This window comes from Heptranchias perlo, chromosome 10 (genome assembly GCF_035084215.1).
Source record: "Heptranchias perlo isolate sHepPer1 chromosome 10, sHepPer1.hap1, whole genome shotgun sequence".
In the NCBI taxonomy this organism is placed as follows: Eukaryota; Metazoa; Chordata; class Chondrichthyes; order Hexanchiformes; family Hexanchidae; genus Heptranchias; species Heptranchias perlo.
Genome location: NC_090334.1, coordinates 7,919,202 through 7,940,135, shown reverse-complemented (window position 1 = coordinate 7,940,135; position 20,934 = coordinate 7,919,202). Strand labels below are relative to the sequence as shown.

Below are 20,934 nucleotides of genomic sequence, written 5' to 3'. Positions count from 1 at the left end.
TTATATCCACGCTGCCATTGTCCCTTTAATCCCATGGACTTCAATTTTGCTAACAAGTCTATAATGTGGTACTTTATTAAATGCCTTTTGATAGTCCATATATACACCATCAACCTCACTACCCTCATCAACTCTCTCCGTTACTTCATCGAAGAACTCAATCAAGTAAGTCAAACACGATTTCCTTTAACAAATCAGTGCTGACTTTCATTTATTAGCCCATACTTTTCCAAGTGCCAATTAATTTTGTCCCGGATTATTGTCTCCAGAAGTTTCCTCACCACCGACGATAGATTGTCTGCCAGGTTTAACCCTCTCCCCTTTTTTGAACAAGAGTCTAACATCTGGAATCCTCCAGTCCTCTGACAGCGTCCCTATATCTAAGGAGGACTGGAAGATTGCGGCCAGAGCCTCCGACAATTTTCATCCTTACTTTCTCCAGTAACCTAGGATGCATCCCATCTGGACCGGGTGACATTCCTACTTTGAGCACTGCCACCCATTAAGTACCTCCTATTTTTATCCTATTTTTATCCTATCCAATATCGCTACTACCTTCTCTTTTACTGCTACATTAGTAGCATCCTCTTCTCTAGTGAAGACCGACGTGAAGCATTCATTGAGTACCTCAGCCATACCCTCTGGCTCACAAGATGATCTACTTTTTTGTCCCTAATCGGCCCCACCCTTGCTTTGACTACCCTTTTACTATTTATATGTTCATAAAAGACTTTTGGGTTCCCTTTTATGTTAGCCGTTAATCTATTCTCATATTCTCTCTTTGTTCCTCTTATTCTCTTTTTTGTATCTCTTCTGTACTTTCTGTATTTAGCTTGGTTCTCTACTGTATTAGGAACCTTACATTTGTCATAAGCCATTTGTCATGATTAGGCACTTTACAAACTTCCAGACTCAACATTGATTTCAATTAACTTCAGATCATAACCACTGCTTCCATTTTTTTGGACAGCAGGTGCTGGTAATGGTTCTGCTGATTACAACTTCCTTTGTTTCTTTTCTTGCCCATTAACAACGCTCCTTGCCTTGCACCTTCATCCCTTTTGTCATTTAATTATCTGCCCTCCACGCTATCCCAGACCTTCCCTTTTGTTCTTTCCTCCCCTCCCCTTCCTCCCTCCCCTTTTGCCTGGCTCTGTACTTGCTTGAAAACGGTTAAATCTATAACTTCTTCCAGTTCTGACAAAAGGTTATCGACCTGAAATGTTAACTCTGTTTCTTTCTCCACAGATGCTGCCCGACTTGCTGAGTACTTCCAGCATTTTCTGTTTTTATTTCAGAATTCCAGCATCCGCAGTATTTGCTTTTGATTCGTCATAAGCCGCCGTTATCTGTTTCATTTTAATCTCTATATCTATAGTCGTCCAGGGAGCTCTATCTTTGGATGCCCTTTCTTTTCCCCTCTTGGGAATGTGTCTACTCTGAACCCGAACCATCTCCTCCTTGAACGCCTCCCATTGTTCAATTACTGTTTTGCCTATCAATTTTTGATGCCAATCCACTAGGTTAAGATCCCTTTTTAACTCACTGAAATTTGCCTTCTCCAGTTAAGTATTTTTACACTTGATTGTTCATTGTCCTTTTCCATAACTATTCTAAACCTAATGATATTATGATCACTGTTCCCCAAATGCTCCCCCACTGAAACATGTTCTGTTTGCCCCACCTCTTTCCCCAGAACTAGATCCAGCACTGCTTCCTTCCTCATTGGGCTGGAAACACACTTAACGAGAAAATTCTCTTGTATACATTTCAGGAATTCCTCCCCTTCTTTGCCCTTTACACTGTTACTATCCCAGTCTATATTGGGATAATTGAAGTCTCCCATTATCACTATTCTATAATTCTTGCATCTTTCCATAATTTGCCTGGAAATTTGCTCCCCTATATCCTTCCTACTATTTGGTAGCCTACAATATACACCTAGTACCATAATAGCTCCTCTGTTGTTCCTTAAATAGATTCTGCTATTAACCATTCAACAACATTATCCCTTTCCAGTGCTAGGAACATAGGAACAGGAGTAGGCCATTCAGCCCCTCGTGCCTGCTCCGCCATTTGATAAGATCATGGCTGATCTGTGATCTAGCTCCATATACCTGCCTTTGGCCCATATCCCTTAATACCTTTGGTTGCCAAAAAGCTATCCATTTCACATTTAAATTTAGCAATTGAGCTAGTATCAACTGCCATTTGCGGAAGAGAGTTCCAAACTTCTACCACCCTTTGTGTGTAGAAATGTTTTCTAATCTCACTCCTGAAAGGTCTGGCTCTAATTTTTAGACTGTGCCCCCTACTCCTAGAATCCCCAACCAGCAGAAATAGTTTCTCTCCATCCATCCTATCCGTTCCCCTTAATATCTTAGAAACTTCGATCAGATCACCCCTTAACCTTCGAAACTCTAGAGAATACAACTCCAATTTGTGTAATCTCTCCTCGTAACTTAATCCTTGAAGTCCGGGTATCATTCTAGTAAACCTACGCTGCACTCCCTCCAAGGCCAATATGTCCATCCGAAGGTGCAGTGCCCAGAAGTGCTCACAGTACTCCAGGTGCGGTCTAACCAGGTTTTGTATAGCTGCAGCATAACTTCTGCCCCCTTGTACTCTAGTCCTCCAGATATAAAGGCCAGCATTCCATTAGCCTTCTTGATTATTTTCTGCACCTGTTCATGACACTTCAATGATCTATGTTCCTGGACGTCCACTGTTTTTAACTTTTCACCATTTAGAAAGTACCCTGTTCTATCCTTTTTTGATCGAAAGTGGATGACCTCACATTTGTCTACATTGAATTCCATTTGCCACAGTTTTGCCCATTCACCTAATCTATCAATATCCCTTTGTAATTTTATGTTTTCATCTACACTACTTACAATGCCACCAATCTTTGTGTCAAAGGCAAACTTAGATATGAAACTTTCTATGCCTTCATCTAAGTTGTTAATAAATATTGTGAATAATTGAGGCCCCAAGACAGATCCCTGCGGGACTCCACTAGTCACATCCTGCCAATGTGAGTACCTTCCCATTATCCCTACTCTCTGTCGCCTTTCGCTCAGCCAACTTCCTAACCAAGTCCGTACTTTTCCCTCGATTCCATGGGCTTCTAACTTAACTAACAGTCTCTTATGTGGGACCTTATCAAATGCCTTCTGGAAGTCCATATAAATAACATCCATTGACATTCCCCTGTCCACTACTTTAGTCACCTCTTCAAAAAATTCAATTAGGTTTGTCAGGCACGACCTACCTTTCACAAATCCACGCTGGCTCTCCCTGATTAACTGAAAATTCTCGAGGTGTTCAGTCACCCTATCCTTAATTATAGACTCCAGCAATTTCCCCACAACAGATGTTAGGCTAACTGGTCTATAATTCCCCGGTTTCCCTCTCTCTCCTTTCTTAAAAAGCGGAGTGACATGTGCAATTTTCCAATCGAGAGGGACAGTTCCTGAATCTAGAGAACTTTGAAAGATTATAGTTAGGGCATCTGCAATCTGCTCACCTACTTCCTTTAAAACCCTGGGATGGAAACCATCTGGTCCTGGGGATTTGTCACTCTGTAATAGTTTTGATTATGGTGGATAAATTAAATAGAGGGGCTGGAGGGCTCAGGTGGGGCGAAGTTTAGACGTTTAGATTGATAGAGAAAAGACAAGGAAGTAGTACAGGAAAGTGATGGGGGTAATGATAAACAGAGTGTGTCAGGAAGGGACTGAGCGTACAAACATAAGAGTCCACCAGCAAATGGGGCTGGGGTAGGAAAGAATGGTAAAAAGACAAAATTAAAGGTTCTTTATCTGAATGCGCACAGCATTCGGAATAAGATAGATGAATTGACAGCTCAAATAGCAACAAATGGGTATGATCTCGTGGTCATTACACAGACATGGTTGCAAAGTGACCAAGTTTGGGAGCTATATATTCAGGGTTATTTCGGAAGGATGGGAAAAAAGGTAAAGGTGGTGGGGTAGCTCTGTTAATAAAGGATGAAATTGGTATAATAGTGAGAAATGATCTTGGCTCAGAAGATCAAGATGTCGAATCAATTTTGGGTGGAGGTAAGAAATAGCAAGGGAAAGAAATCACTGGTGGGAGGATTATATAGGCCCCCTAACAGTAGCTACACTGTAGGACAAAATATTAATCAGGAAATAAGGGGGACTTGTAAAAAACGGTAATGCAATAATCATGGGTGATTTTAACTTTCACATAGATTGGACAAATCAAATTGGCAAAAATAGCCCCGAGGAGGAGTTCACAGAATGTATTAGGGACTATTTCTTAGACCAATACGTCGGGGAACCAATCAGGGAACAGGCCATTTTGGATCTGGTAATGGGTAACAAAACAGGATTAATTAATGATCTCAAAGTAAAGGATCCCTTGGGAAGCAGTGATCATAACATGATAGAATTTCACATCCAGTTTGAGAGCGAGGATCTTGGGTCTGAAACCACTGTATTAAACTTAAATAAGGGCAATTATAAAGGAATGAGGGTGGAATTGGCTAAAGGGAACTGGGTAAACAGATTAGATGGTATGATGGTGGATAAGCAGTGGCAAACATTTAAAAAGATATTTTATGACTCACAACAAAAATATATCCCTGTGAGGAGGAAGGACTCCACAAAAAGGGTGAACCAACCATGGCTAACTAAGGAAGTCAAGGATGGTATTAGGTTAAAAGAAAAGGCATATAACATGGCAAAGATTACTGGTAAGCCCGAAGATTGGGAAATCTCTAAAAACCAGCAAAGGATGACTAAAAGAATAATAAAGAGGGAGAAAATAAATTGAGAGTAAACGAGCAAGAAATATAAAAACTAACAGTAAAAGCTTCTACAAGTACATAAAAAGGAAGAGGGTAGCTAAAGTAAACATTGGTCCCTTAGAGGATTAGACTGGGGAAATAATAATGGAAAACAAGGAAATGGCAGAGGAATTGAACAGATATTTTGTATCTGTCTTCACAGTAGAAGACACTAATAATATACCAATAATAATAGGAAATCAAGGAGCAAAGGGGAGGGAGGAACTAAAAACAATCACTATCACTAGAGAAAAAGTACTAGGTAAACTAATGGGTCTAAAGGCTGACAAGTCCCCTGGATCTGATGGCTTGCATCCGAGGGTCTTAAAGGAAGTGTATACAGAGATAGTGGATGCATTGGTTGTAATCTTCCAGAATTCACTAGATTCTGGAAAGGTCCCAGCAGATTGGAAAACCGCAAACGTAACACCCCTATTCAAGAAGGGAGTGAGACAAAAAGCAGGTAACTATAGACCAGTTAGCCTAACATCTGTCATTGGGAAAATGCTAGAATCCATTATTAAGGAAGTCGTAGCAGGACATTTGGAGACTCATAATACAATCAAGGAGAGTCAACATGGTTTTAAGAAGGGGAAATCATGTCTGACAAATTTATTAGAGTTCTTTGAGGAAGTAACGGGCAGGGAGGATAAAGGGGAACCAATGGATGCAGAATATTTGGATTTCCAAAAGGCATTCGATAAGGTGCCACATAAAAGATTACTGCGCAAGATAAGAGCTCATGGTGTTGGAGATAATATACTGGCGTGGATAGAGGATTGGCTAACTAACAGAAAACAAAGAGTCGGGATAAAAGGTCATTTTCAAAATGGCAATCTGTAACTAGTGGGGTGCCGGAGGGCTCAGAGCTGGAGACTCAACTATTTACAATATATATCAATGACTTGGATGAAGGAACAGAGTGTCTTGTGGCCAAATTTGCTGATGATACAAAGATAGGTGGAAAAGCAAGTTGCGACGAGGACACAAAGTGACTGCAAAGGGATATTGACAGGTTAAGCGAATGGGCAAAAATTTGGCAGATGGAATATAATGTGGGAAAACGTGAAGTCATCCACTTTGGGAGGAAAAATAAAAAAGCAAAATATTATTTGATTGGAGAAATACTACAAAATGCTGCAGTACAGAGGAATCTGGGTGTCCTCGTACATGAAACACAAAAAGTCAACATACAGGTGCAGCAAGTAATCCGGAAGGCAAACGGAATATTGGCCTTTATTTCTAGGGGGATGGAGTATAAAAGCAGGGAAGTCACGCTACAACTGTACAGGGTGCTGGTGAGACCACACCTGGAGTACTGCATACAGTTCTGGTGCCCTCATTTAAGGAAGGACATACTTGCATTGGAGGCAGTTCAGAGAAGTTCACTAGGTTGATTCCGGGTATGGAAGGGTTGTCTTCTGAGGAAAGATTGAACAGGTTGGGTCTATACTCATTGGAGTTTAGAAGAATGAGAGGAGATCTTATTGAAACATACAAGATTCTGAGGGGACTCGATTGGATAGATGCTGAGAGGATGTCAGCCCTCATGGGGGAATCTAAAACTAGGCAGCATAGTCTAATAAGTGGTCGCCCGTTTAAGACGCAAATGAGGAGGAATTTCTTCTCCCAGAGGGTCGTGAATCTTTGGAATTCTTTACCCCAAAAAGCTGTGAAGGCTGAGTCATTGAATACATTCAAGGCTGAGTTGGACAAATTTTTCATCAGCAAGGGATATAAAGGATATGGGGAAAAGGCGGGAAAGTGGAGTTGATGTAAAAATCAGATCAGCCATGATCTCATTGAATGGTGGAGCAGGCTCAAGGGGCCGAATGGCCTACTCCTGCTCCTATCTCTTATGGTCATGGTCTTTCTTTGATCAATACTGCCACCTCCCCCTCCTTTTTTTCCTTCCCTATCTTTCCTGAATACCCTGTAGCCAGGAATATTAAGTACCCAATCCTCCTCTTCTTTGAGCCAGGTCTCTGTTATTGCCACTATATCGTGGGCCTGGACTAATAATCTGGAGTTATGAGTTCCAATCCTGCCATGGCAGCTGGGGGATTTTAATTTAATTAATTAAATAAAATCTATAATAAAAGAAAACTAGTATCAGTAATGGTGGCCATGAAACTACCGGATTGTCGTAAAAACCCATCTGGTTCACCAATGTCCTTTAGGGAAGGAAGCCTGCCGTCCTTACCTGGTCTGGCCTATATGTGACTCCAGGCCCACAGCAATGTGGTTGATTCTTAATCGCACTCTGAAATGGCCAAGCAAGCCACTCAGTTGTACAATCTCGCTACCAAAGTCATAACAAGAATAAAACTGGACGGACCACCCGGCATCGGACCACAAGGCACCAGATACAACAAAGGCAAACCAAGCCCAGTCGACGCTACAAAGTCCTCCTCACAAACATCTGGGGACTTGTGCCAAAATTGGGAGAGCTGTCCCACAGACTAGTCAAGCAACAAGCCTGGCATAGCCATACTCACAGAATCATACCTTTCAGCCAACGTCCCAGACTCTTCCATCACCATCCCTGGGTATGTCCTGACCCACCGGCAGGACAGACGCACCAGAGGTGGCGGTACAGTGATACACAGTCAGGAAGGAGTGGGCCTGGGAGTCGGCAACATTGATTCCGGACCCTATGAAATCTCATGGCGTCAGGTCAAACATGGGCAAGGAAACCTCCTTACCACCTACCGCCCTCCTTCAGCTGATGAATCAGTCCTCCTCCATGTTGAACACCACTTGGAGGAAGCACTGAGGGTAGCAAGGGCACAGAATGTACTCTGGGTGAGGGACTTCAAGGTCCATCACCAAGAGTGGCTCGGTAGCACCACTACTGACCGAGCTGGCCGAGTCCTGAAGGACATAGCTGCCAGACTGCGGCAGTTGATGAGCGAACCAACATGAGGGAAAAACCTACTTGATCTCATCCTCACCAATCTACATGTTGCAGATGCATCTGTCCATGACAGCATTGGCAGGTGTGACCACCGCACAGTCCTCGTGGAGACGAAGTTCCGTCTTCGCACTGAGGACACCATCCAATGTGTTGTGTGGCACTATCATCGTGCTAAATGGGATAGATTCAGAACAGATCTAGCAGCTCAAAACTGGGCATCCATGAGGCGCTGTGGGCCATCAGCAGCAGCAAAATTGTATTCCAGCACAATCTGTAAACTCATGGCCCGGCATATTCCTCACTCTACCATTACCAACAAGCCAGGGGATCAACTCTGATTCAATGAAGAGTGTAGAAGAGCATGCCTGGAACAGTACCAGGCATACCAAAAAATGAGGTGCCAACCTGGTGAAGCTACAACACAGGACTACATGCATGCTAAACAGCGGAAGCAACATGCTACAGACAGAGCTACGCAATTCCAAAACCAACGGATCAGATCAAAGCTCTGCAGTCCTGCCACATCCAGTTGTGAATGGTGGTGGACAATTAAACAACTAAGGGGAGGAGGAGGCTCTGTTAACTTCCCCACCCTCAATAATAGCAGAGTCCAGCACGTGAGTGCAAAAGACAAGGCTGAAGCGTTTGCAACCATCTTCAGCCAGAAGTGCCGAGTGGATGATCCATCTCGGCCTCCTCCCGATATCCCCACCATCACAGAAGCCAGTCTTCAGCCAATTCGATTCACTCCACGTGTTATCAAGAAACGGCTGAGTGCACTGGATACAGCAAAGGCTCTGGGCCCCGACAACATCCTGGCTGTAGTGCTGAAGACTTGTGCTCCTGAACTAGCTGCGCCTCTAGCCAAGCTGTTCCAGTACAACTACAACACTTGCATCTACCCGACAATGTGGAAAATTGCCCAGGTATGTCCTGTCCACAAAAAGCAGGACAAATCCCAATCCGGCCAATTACCGTCCCATCAGTCTACTCTCAATCATCAGCAAAGTGATGGAAGGTGTCGTCGACAGTGCTATCAAGCGGCACTTATTCACCAATAACCTGCTCACCGATGCTCAGTTTGGGTTCCACCAGGACCACTCGGCTCCAGACCTCATTACAGCCTTGGTCCAAACATGGACAAATGAGCTGAATTCCAGAGGTGAGGGGAGAGTGACTGCACTTGACATCAAGGCAGCATTTGACCGAGTGTGGCACCAAGGACCCCCTGGAAAAATTGAAGTCAATGGGAATCAGGGGGAAAACTCTCCAGTGGCTGGAGTCATACCAAGCACAAAGGAAGATGGTAGTGGTTGTTGGAGGCCAATCATCTCAGCCTCAGGACATTGCTGCAGGAGTTCCTCAGGGCAGTGTCCAAGGCTCAACCACCTTCAGCTGCTTCATCAATGACCTTCCCTCCATCATAAGGTCAGAAATAGGGATGTTCGCTAATGATTGCACAGTGTTCAGTTCCATTCGCAACCCCTCAGATAATGAAGCAGTCTGTGCCCGCATGCAGCAAGACCTGGACAACATCCAGGCTTGGGCTGATAAGTGGCAAGTAACATTCACGCCAGACAAGTGCCTGGCAATGACCATCTCCAACAAGAGAGTCTAACCACCTCCCCTTGACAGTCAATGGCATTACCATCGCCAAATCCTCCACCATCAACATCCTGTGGGTCACCATTGACCAGAAACTTAACTGGTCCAGCCATATAAATACTGTGGCGACACGAGCAGGTCAGAGGCTGCGTATTCTGTGGCGAGTGACTCACCTCCTGACTCCCCAAAGCCTTTCCACCATCTACAAGGCACAAGTCAGGAGTGTGATGGAATACTCTCCACTTGCCTGGATGAGTGAAGCTCCAACAACATTCAAGAAGCTCAACACCATCCAGGACAAAGCAGCCCGCTTGATTGGCACCCCATCCACCACCCTAAACATTCACTCCCTTCACCACTGGCGCACTGTGGCTGCAGTGTGTACCATCCACAGGATGCACTGCAGCAACTCGCCGAGGCTTCTTCGACAGCACCTCCCAAAACCGCGACCGTTACCACCTAGAAGGACAAGAGCAGCCGGCACATGGGAACAACACCATCTGCACGTTCCCCTCCAAGTCACACACCATCCCGACTTGGAAATAAATCGCCGCTCCTTCATCGTCGCTGGGTCAAAATCCTGGAACTCCCTACCTAACAGCACTGTGGGAGAACCTTCAACACACGGATTGCAGTGGTTCAAGAAAGCGGCTCACCACCACCTTCTCAAGGGCAATAAGGGATGGGCAATAAATGCTGGCCTTGCCAGCAACGCCCATATCTCAGGAACGAATAAAAAAAAAAGTCCTATTTGGCGACTTGTGCTTACAGCTTTGTGGTGGAGACCCATATCCAATAGGAGACTTCCCAAACTCATTTCATTTTGGACACTTGCAGCTTAATGGAAATGAAACATCTATATGGTTAATCTGGGATGGATTTAAACCCAGTCTCATTGGTGGAAAGCAAATTAGCGTATTCTAAACGCACTGTGCCACCCAGTCCCAAAGGGTGGAAAGTGTGTACTTTTATAATTTAGCTTAATTCTACATTTTATTTTTCCTGCATTTACATTTTCTCCCTTATTGTGTTTGGTAAAGATGCTAAAGCAACACTGATCCCTCTAACAGGAGGGAGAACAAACATGGAACAACTTTATTGGTTCATACCAGTGGTGGCAGTATTGTCCAAGTGCTGAGTAGTGTCAGAACTTCATAAGAGTGAAAAATTTGAAGTTCACATTAACAAGTGACTTAGTAATAGTCCAAAAGGGTCAGTAAGTGATTGGCATTTAGAGAATGCATTAATAGAACGTCATCTGTGTTTTAGGCCTTAGCTTGAGTACTGCATACAGTTCTGGTCACCACATTACAGGAAAGATCTGATTGCACTAGAGAGGGTACAGAGGAGATTTATGAGGATGTTGCCAGGGCTGGAGAATTTTAGCTATGAGAAAAGGTTGGATAGGCTGGGGAAGTTTTCTTTGGAACAAAGGAGGCTGAGGGGAGATTTAATTGAGGTGTATAAAATTATCACAGGACTAGATAGAGTGGATAGGGAGGATCTATTTCCCTTAGCAGAGCGGTCAGTGATCGGGGGCATAGATTTAAAGTAATTGGTAGAAGGATTAGAGGGGAGCTGAGGATAAATTTTTTCACCCAGAGGATGGTGGGAATCTGGAACTCACTGCCTGAAAAGGTGGTAGAGGCAGAAACCCTCAACTCATTTAAAAAGTACTTGGATGAGCACTTGAAGTGCCATAACCAACAAGGCTACAGACCAAGTGCTGGAAAGTGGGATTAAGCTGGATAGCTCTTTTTCAGCTGGCACGGACACGATGGGCCAAATGGTCTCCTTCTGTGCCGTAATTTTCTATGATTCTATGATCTGTCAGTTGCCAGATGGTCTTCATTAAAATCGTGCTGGCAGATGAGAGTGCCTGGCATTAAACCTGCATCTTAAACAAAGAGCATCTTAGCACCAAGTAACGCACGTAGTGACTTAAGTGACTGGATGGATAATGGGAGAGTCTGGTATTGTGGACCCATAGGCCAGGGAATAGGCCGAAAAATGTTGTAAGAATATACAGTTACAACAGTAAATTTGTGGGACTTGAGATTTTCACTGGTTCCAGGCCAAGGATACAGACTCTTGGTATTTGAAAAGGAAGAATATGAAGGGATATGGGGAAAAGGCAGGGAAATGGAATTAGTCTCAACAGCACCGGTTGAAGAACTAACACTGGTACGGTCTTGCAAAATCACAGACTATTAAACAAATTGGAAACAAACTAGGGTGTAGTAAAGATTAAAGAAGTTGATTTGACTCAATTAAGTCTAATGGAAATATGAATACATATAGGCCACTCAGCCCTCAAGCCTGCTCCGCTATTCAATTAGGTCATGGCTGATCTGCAGCTCAACTCCATTTACCTGCCTTAGCTCTACATCCCTTGATACCCTTACCTAACAAAAATCTATCGATTTCAGTCTTGGAAGCTCAATTTGTCCCAGCAACCGCAGCCTTTTGGGGGAGAGAATTCCAGATTTCTACTACCCTTGAAGTGAAAAAGTACTTCCCAATTTCCCACCTAAACGTCCTAGTTCTCATTTTAAGATCATGTCCCCTCGTTCTTGATTCCTCCGTCAGTGGAAATAGTTTCGCAGTATCTACCCTATCAAATCATTTTAACATTTTAAACACCTCGATCAGATCACACTTCAATCTTCTATACTCAAGGGAATAAAAGACAGAACTGAACATAGTACTCCAGATGAGGTCTGACCCAGGCTCTATACAAATGAAGCATAACGCCCCTTTGTAATCCAGCCCCCTTGAAATAAAGGCCAACATTCCATTAGCCTTTTTGATAGCATTTTGTACCGGTCTATTTTAAATTATTTCTGTACTTTGACTCCCAAATCTCATTGCTCATCTACAGTTCCTAGTATCTCACCATTTAGAAAATTTTCCAATTTATCTTTCTTTGGTTCAAAGTGGATGACCTCACATTTGCCCACATTAAACTCCATCTGCCATAGTTTTGCCCGCTCACTTAATCCATCTATGTCCCTTTTCAACTTACTGCACTGCTTGCTATCCATCCTAATTTAGTGTCATCTGCAAATTTGGATATACAATTCTCTATTCCTTTGTCCAAGTCATTAACAGATATGGTTAAAAGTTGAGGCTCCAGAACAGAACCCTGGGGACACCACTTGTCACATCCTACCATAGAAACATAGAAAATAGGAGCAAGAGTAGGCCATTCGGCCCTTCGGGCCTGCTCTGCCATTCAAAATGATCATGGCTGATTGTCTAATTCAGTACCCTGTTCCCGCTTTTTCCCCATATCCCTTGATCCCTTTAGCATTAAGAAATATATCTATCTCCTTCTTGAATACATCTAATGACTTGGCCTCCACTGCCTTCTGTGATAGAGAATTCCACAGGTTCACCACCCTCTGAGTGAAGAAATTTCTCCTCATCTCAGTTCTAAATGGCATACCCCGTATCCTGAGACTGTGACCCCTGGCTCTGGACTCCCCAGCGATCGGGAACATCCTCCCTGCACCTAGTCTGTCTAGTCCTGTTAGAATTTTATATGTTTCGATGAGATCGCCTCTCCAGCTCCAACAACATTCAAGAATCTCGACACCATCCAGGACAAAGCAGCCCACTTGATTGGCACCCCATCCACCACCCTAAACATTCACTCCCTTCACCACTGGCGCACTGTGGCTGCAGTGTGTACCATCCACAGGATGCACTGCAGCAACTCGCCGAGGCTTCTTCGACAGCACCTCCCAAAACCGCGACCGTTACCACCTAGAAGGACAAGAGCAGCCGGCACATGGGAACAACACCATCTGCACGTTCCCCTCCAAGTCACACACCATCCCGACTTGGAAATAAATCGCCGCTCCTTCATCGTCGCTGGGTCAAAATCCTGGAACTCCCTACCTAACAGCACTGTGGGAGAACCTTCAACACACGGATTGCAGTGGTTCAAGGAGGCGGCTCACCCACCACCTTCTCAAGGGCAATTAGGGATGGGCAATAAATGCCGGCCTCGCCAGCGATGCCCACATCCCATGAACGAATAAAAAAAAATTCTTCTAAACTCTAGTGAATATAGGCCTAGTCGACCCAATCTCTCCTCATACGTCAGACCCGCCATCCCTGGAATCAGTCTGGTAAACCTTTGTTGCACTCCCTCCATGGCAAGGACATCCTTCCTCAGATAAGGTGACCAAGACTGCACACAATACTCCAGATGTGATCTCACCAAGGCCCTGTATAACTACAGTAAGACATCCCTGCTCCTGTACTCGAATCCTCTTGCAAAGAAGGCCAACATATCATTCGCCTTCCTAACTGCTCGCTGTACTTGAATGCTCGTTTTCAGCGACTGGTGTACAAGTACACCCAGGTCTCGTTGCACCTCCCCTTTTCCCAATCGATCACCATTCAGATTACATACCTTTTATCCCCACTCTCTTACTCCTACCTCCAAAGCAATTGCCAACCCAGGTCAAAAGGCTACCTCCAATTCCATATGCTCTTATGTTTGCCAATAATCATTTGCTAGGAACCTTATCAAATGCCTTCTGGAAGTCCATATAGAGAACATCCATAGACACTCATTTGTCTATCTTATTAGTGACCTTCTCAAAAAATTCAACTAGATTAGTCAGACATGACTTACCTTTAACAAAGATATGCCGACTCTCTCTGATCAGCTCATATTTGGTCAAATGCTCAGTCACACTATCCTTAATGACAGATCCTAGTAGCTTCCCCAAACTGATGTTAGGTTTCTCTCAAATACCCTTCTTAGATAATGAAGTGACATTAGCAATTTTCCAGACTAACGGCACAATTTCTGAATCAAGATTATAATTAACATCTTGCAATTTACTCACTCACTTCTTTCAATATCCTGGGATGGAAACCATCAGCTCCTGGAGATTTATCTATCTTAAGTCCCATTATTTTCCCCATTACCTTTTAAAAAAAAACTAATATTGAATACAGTAAGTTCCTCCCTTTGCTTTATTTTTAGTTTCTGTTCTATCACTGGTATTTTATCCTCTTCTTCTACTGTGAAAACTGGTACAAAGTATTCATTTAATAAAACTGCGATTACCATGTTATCTATTACTATATCACCTGCGTCTGTCTTTAATGGGCCCAAATCTCCCTTGGCCACTGTTTTACTCTTAATATCGTATGCTGCACTATTGTAGCTCCCTACTTTCCACTAGATGATGCTAGTTGTTCACACACCATCCAATGACAAGAATAATTTACCTCCGATGTGCATTAGTGTCTGGTCTAGACGGAGGTTGTTTGCCTTAGACCTTCAATATTTTGACACTATGACCCCGATGTTTACGGGGAGGTGAGGAGGGAGCGGGGGAGCATGTTTGCAGGAGTGGGGGCAGGTAACCCGGAAATCCTGGGAACGCAGAGGTCCTACCAATTTTAACGGAGGGAGAGAGATCGCCCGGTGGGGGGGGGGGGGGGGGGGGGGTTGGCAGATAGCGGGTTAGGTTGACGGGCTGGGGGGGAAGCACTCCTGCTACTCCTGGACAATAATGCCCTTGGCTTTTGGCTCAGATGTTTGGAATTTTTTCAACAGTTTTTTCACATCAGTACCTGCACGTTATTACCATAGATACAATATAGAAACTTTGACACTTGATTCAAACCAGATCTCACCTTTAAAAAGTTTTTCAGAGCCTCAGCAATGGTGGAACTTGGAGGTGTTCCAAAGAAAGCTGCGGCTGCCTTCTTTTCGATCCAACTTATTTGTGCTACCTGCAAAAGAAAATTAAAGTGTTTGTAAAATTATATAATGCGATATACATATATAATGTAAACAGTTCACTTATTTTATAAGGCAATCTGTGGCACATTTAACACAAAACTGAACTGCTGAAATGGGAAATTCTTTCAAAAACATGTATGGAATGGATGTAAGAGTTAATATTGCTGTGAATTAAATATAACTTTTTCTCATGTACTCGGGTCTTTGAAACTCCAGTTCATGACTCCATGGAAATGTGTCGGTTATATTTTCACACTCTGCATGGCCAAAGCAGTAGGCACTAAAGGTTGCATAGCTAAAGTGGAGTAAGCTAAGAGCTCTTTAAGAGAAATTTTCTATGCAATGTCTTTATAATTTGTCTTGTACTCCCATTAATGCCTGGTTCTTAAACTTCTACATATTGTTTAATGTGTAAATTTATATTACAGTGACTTACATTGGCTCCCGGTCCAGCAATGCCTCGATTTTAAAATTCTTATCCTTTTTTTCAAATCCCTCCATGGCCTCGCCCCTCCCTATCTCTGTAACCTCCTCCTGCCCTACAACCCTCCGAGATCTCTGCACTCCTCTAATTCTGGCCTCTTACTCATCTCCAATGTTCATCGCTCCACCATTGGTGGCCATGCCTTCAGCTGCCTAGACGCTAATGTGTCCTTTAGTTTTTGATAAATAGGTTGGACTATAATGGGGCAGATGTTTCCACATAAATCTAGAATCAATGCAATTCCGCAGACAAGACTTCTTGGAGGGGTAATCTCACACAGTTTGGGTTTGGCACTTTAAAGAGTGCCCAGGGCTTCCCTTTGACAATTTGGACACTTTTTAAGTCGACCTGGAGTAAATTGAATTGTGCAGACACTGCTGCCTATGCTCTCTAAATGGTGAAATTTTAACTGCTGGGAGAGAAGCTCTGTGCAAGCTTGTAATCACACATGGACTGGAGAACAGTAGTTTCAGGAAGGCAATGTAGACTGCATACTGTCAGCTCAGACTGCCACAGCTCAAGCCTCAGGAGGGCACTCCCTATTGCAGCAGTGTCATTTTTTCCCCCGAATCTACCACACCAGCCATTTTACCTTTCTGAGTCTGCTAATTTATGAGCGGCTTCATCCTACGGAGTTGAGATCACCAGGAACCAGGAGAATGCTGTAAACTAAGTACTCACTTAAGACCCTTACAGTCAGCAAAGAGAGACTTCCATCCTATCGGTTTGGGCTGGACTGAATCCCAGGTGAAAGAACAACTTGTCAACAATTTACATAATGGAGAACAGCATGGCGAGCTCTTTGTCTCAGTAGGCTATCAAAGGGAAAGGACAAGCAGAAATGAAACACTTTTCCAAAGAGAAGTGGTGGCTGGAAACAATGGGGGGCAAGTTAACTCTAGCAGTTTAGTTTGGTTTGGTTCAGGCAGGCCTGGGAACAGCGAGTGCTATAGGGAGAATCCGAAGAGGATAATAATTTCAAGTCAATGAATGAGGCAAAAAAACGAAAAACAACAGTGAAATTAAACTGAACACTTGCTCCAAATAAGGGAATACCACTTTGTAATAAACATTTTTTTGTTAAAACAAGAATAAACAGCATGACCCGTCAGAGTACGTTGGATTGGCTGCTCCAGCTCGAGAGTGCCCTTGCTCAGAGTTCTTATTATTTTGATTTAAAGTTTCAGCAAGGATCTCCCAGTGTGTTATTACATCAGAGTTCGAGAATGGACAATTCAGGCTGGGCAGCTCCAGATACTTGGACCAATTTCGGCAATTTGCCCATCACAGTCCACTTCTGTTCCACATCAGCCCTACCACAGTGACAGGCAGCAGTATAATAAAACACTAATTGCTTTTAATGACCTCTTTTCACTCAGGGTAAAGTAGCTCACTCTACAGCTTTAAAACCACATTTTTGGTAAAATTTCAAATCTTAGTTGTACCACAGAAAGCAATTCTGTAAAATAATGAATACTTGTTCTGCAATCTTACATAAATAAAAAAAATTCCACACAAGGTCTAAAGGGCAAATGTCACATCCGTTTGTTTTCTAAATTTTATTGAAAAGAAATGAACAGTACGTTATGTTGTATTATATTTTAATATGCTAATACAAAGTTTCTCCTCTTTTCTCTTGCAGACACTTGCCCAAGTAGCCATTCTTCACATATGGTGCCAGACAGTGTTAGTAGTGCATCAGACCTTGGGAAGGGGCTAAAAAGAAACATTGAAGAAATTCAATGGTCCAGCTTGTAATTTATAACAGATTATGGACACCATTCTGGAGGGAAAATAATATGTCCCTCTGTATTGTACTGAAAACTGGACCCTGACAAAGATGCTTTCGGAACATGCAGTGCAAGAATGATGTTGGGGATTAGTTTGGAAGACCGAACGAGCAGCTCCATAAAATGAGGAATGGCAACCTGCATTCAGTAACAGAGCGTGCTGTGTAAAAAGACTGACGGGTAAGGTACGTGTGCGGCATGGCTGAAGATTGTATCCTCGAATGGTGATAAATGGGTTCTGGCTGTGAAAACACCACATGGGAGCTGAGCCTGTATGAATTTGTATAGGAAGATATTAATGGTATGACAACAGTGGGCTGGCAGAGGGAGAATGTAATGGTGAAATCTGTAGTATCTATAGCTCGCTTGGAAAAGATAGCTGACTGAATATTCTTCTGTTTGTCATTAGTAAGTTTCATGACCAGCTCGATACCCAACCCGTCAATTCTCACTAAGTTTAGTAACTTATTTTTGATCACATTGCTGTAAAAATAAAGAAATAAATAAATAAAAACAGAAGGAACTTGTATTTATGAAGTACCTCATCACATCATTCAAATATCCCAAAACCTTCACTTAGAAGTGCAGTCACTATTCTTATGTAGGCAAATGCAGCAGCCTTTTTGCATTCAAGGCCACACAAACGCCTCTGAGATGAATGACCAGTTAGTCTATTTCAGGTTGTTTGTTAAGGGATGAATACCAGGTCACAGGGAGAACTTTTCTTCAGGGCAGCGGAGCATCGCAGGAGGGGCCCGGCGTGAATTTAAACATCGTGGGGGGGCCCGGAGTGAATTTAAACATCGCGGGGAACCCGAGCAGAGAATCGTGGGACTCATTTACACTGATTAGAGGTCAGCGAGGGCTTCATATCTCCCCGAGTGTGCCTGCTGATTGCCAGTGTAGATGAGGAGAGTTTTTGCTCCAATTTGTTCCTGACATAAACTGAACACTTTGGGGTAGGTTTCACAATGAGACAAATTCTGAGGCAGTCTTTTTGCTGCTTTCCCACTGTCTCCTTTGCGTATCTTAGCCTCAACTTAAGCTGTGCCAAAAAAAGAAAAAAGGTACCCACACATCTAGCCTCTGTGTGTAAACACAGCTAAATCATTTTTTAAATATCCATTAAGCTGCCCTTGTGACATGCAGCGAAAATGGGGCAGTTCAGTTAACCCCTCTATGGAGTTGCACACTGAGTCCTGACAATCAAAGCAATGATTAAATAAAGTTAGAGAACTCTATAATATTATGCTTGGTTGGAGTCCAACATACCTCATAAGTTATTTTACATTGCATCATCCTAATACGTGACAGTTTTGATGCCAAGATACTTAACAACTTGGTGCTTTACATAATTGAGATCTCCAAATCAGAAAAAAACGCCTGTGTTAATGGTTTTAGAGTAACCTTTACCCTGTGATGGCAATTAGCAGCTGCTTTTATTTCATTCAAACCCTCAGGAGATCTTTTATCCAATTCCTTTTCTACAGAAAGGTAATGACACAAGCGTCTCAGTGAAAATGGATACCATAAGAAATCAAAGCACACAAGCTGTTCAGAGAAATACACGTACGTACATCTTTGGCCCTTTTTCTCATCTCCTACTCTTCCAAAAACATCAAATGTGGCTGGAGTATAATTCCATGGGCGCTGGTCACCAGTCAGTACCACACCAAGTGACAATTCTGCATGCGTGAGCCTAAGCAGTGAATACTGGCAGGATATTCGGTTGTCAAGGACCCCACAGCCAAACCCAATACTGTCTTCACCTGATGTCCACACATTCACTTTCCAGCAGGTGGCACCAAATAGCAATCAGAAGGGGGCTGTCCCTGGCTGATCTTCCCTTCCCTGGCCCAGTGGTTCTGAAATCCCCTCTGCCGTTCCAACCGAGGTCAACTACTATATATAGTAGGTAGTGTGGTGTTATGGTACTGGACCAACAAGATAGTTTTATGACCTTCAACTGGACCTATAATCAAATTACAGTTTTATTACTTTTGAAAATTCCCTCCCACTCCCATCTCTCCTAAGAACATAAGAAATAGCAGGAGTAGGCCATTCGGCCCCTCGTGTCTGCTCCCCCATTCAATAAGATTACGTCTGATCTTCAACCTCAACTCCACTTTCCCGCCCGATCCTCATATCCCTTGATTCCCTTACATTCCAAAAATCTATTGATCTCAGCCATGAATATACTTGATGTGGAGATGCCGGTGATGGACTGGGGTTAACAATTGTAAACAATTTTACAACACCAAGTTATAGTCCAACGATTTTATTTTTAATCCCACAAGCTTTCGGGGGCTTTCCCCTTCCTCAGGTGGTGTGGAAAAGACCACACCACCTGAGGAAGGGGAAAGCCCCTGAAAGCTTGTGGGATTAAAAATAAAATCGTTGGACTATAACTTGGTGTTGTAAAATTGTTTACAATGAATATACTTAGCATCCACAGCCCTCTGGGGTAGAGAATTCCAAAGATTCACAACCCTCTGAGTGAAGAAATTCCTCCTCATCTCAGTCCTAAATTCTGAGACTATGTCCCCTAGTTCTAGACTGTCCAGCCAGGGGAAACAGCCTCTCAGCATCTACCATATCAAGCACCCTTGGAATCTTATATGTTTCAATGAGATCACCTCTCATTCTTCTAAACTCCAGTGAGTAAAGGCCCATTCTACTCAACCTCTCCTCATAGGACAACCCTCTCATCCCAGGAATCAATCTAGTGAACCTTCATTGCATCGCCTCGAAGGCAAGTATTTCCTTCCTGAGGGTAAGGAGACCAAAACTGTACACAGTACTCCAGGTGTGGTCTCACTAAGGTCCTAGACAATTGTAGCAAGACTTCCTTACTCTTGTACTCCAACCCCCTTGCAATAAAGGCCAACATACCATTTGCCTTCCTAATTCCTTGATGTATCTGCATGTTAACTTTCTGTGTTTCATGTATGATGTCAGCCAAATCTCTCTGAACACCAACGTTTAATAGTTTCTCACCATTTAAAAAAAATGTTCTTCTATTCTTCCTACCAAAGGGATTAACCTCACATTCCCCCACATTATACTCCATCCGCCACCTTCTTGCCCATTCACTTAACCTGTCTATATTCCTTTGCAGACTCTGTGTCCTCCTCACTGCTTACTTTCTCACCTAGTTTTGTCTCGTCAGCAGCAAACTTGGATACATTACACTCAGTCCCTTCATCTAAGTCATTAATATAGATTGTAAATAGCTGAGGCCCAAGCACTGATCCTTGCGGCATCCCACTAGGTACAGCCTGCCAACCTGAAAATGACCTGTTTATTCCTACTCTCTCTTTTCTGTCCATTAATCAATCCTCTATCCATGCTAATATATTACCTCCAAACCCATGAGTCCTTATCTTGTATAACAACCTTTTATGTGGCACCTTATCGAATACCTTTTGAAAATCCAAATATACTACATCTACTGACTCCCCTTTATCTACTCTGCTAGTCACATCCTCAAAAAACTCTAATAAATTTGTCAAACATGATTTCCCTTTCAAA

General features: G+C 43.2%; 1 protein-coding gene across 1 annotated transcript in view; it reads right to left on the bottom strand.

Annotated features, from left to right (window-relative positions):
- The window catches only part of rmdn3 (regulator of microtubule dynamics 3), a 237,618-nt gene that overhangs the window by 19,578 nt on the left and 197,106 nt on the right, over positions 1-20,934 (bottom strand). Inside the window, exon 9 of the mRNA XM_067991187.1 lies at positions 15,021-15,119. Within this exon, the coding sequence (XP_067847288.1) occupies positions 15,021-15,119 (99 nt within the window). The remainder of the gene's footprint in view (positions 1-15,020; positions 15,120-20,934) is intronic.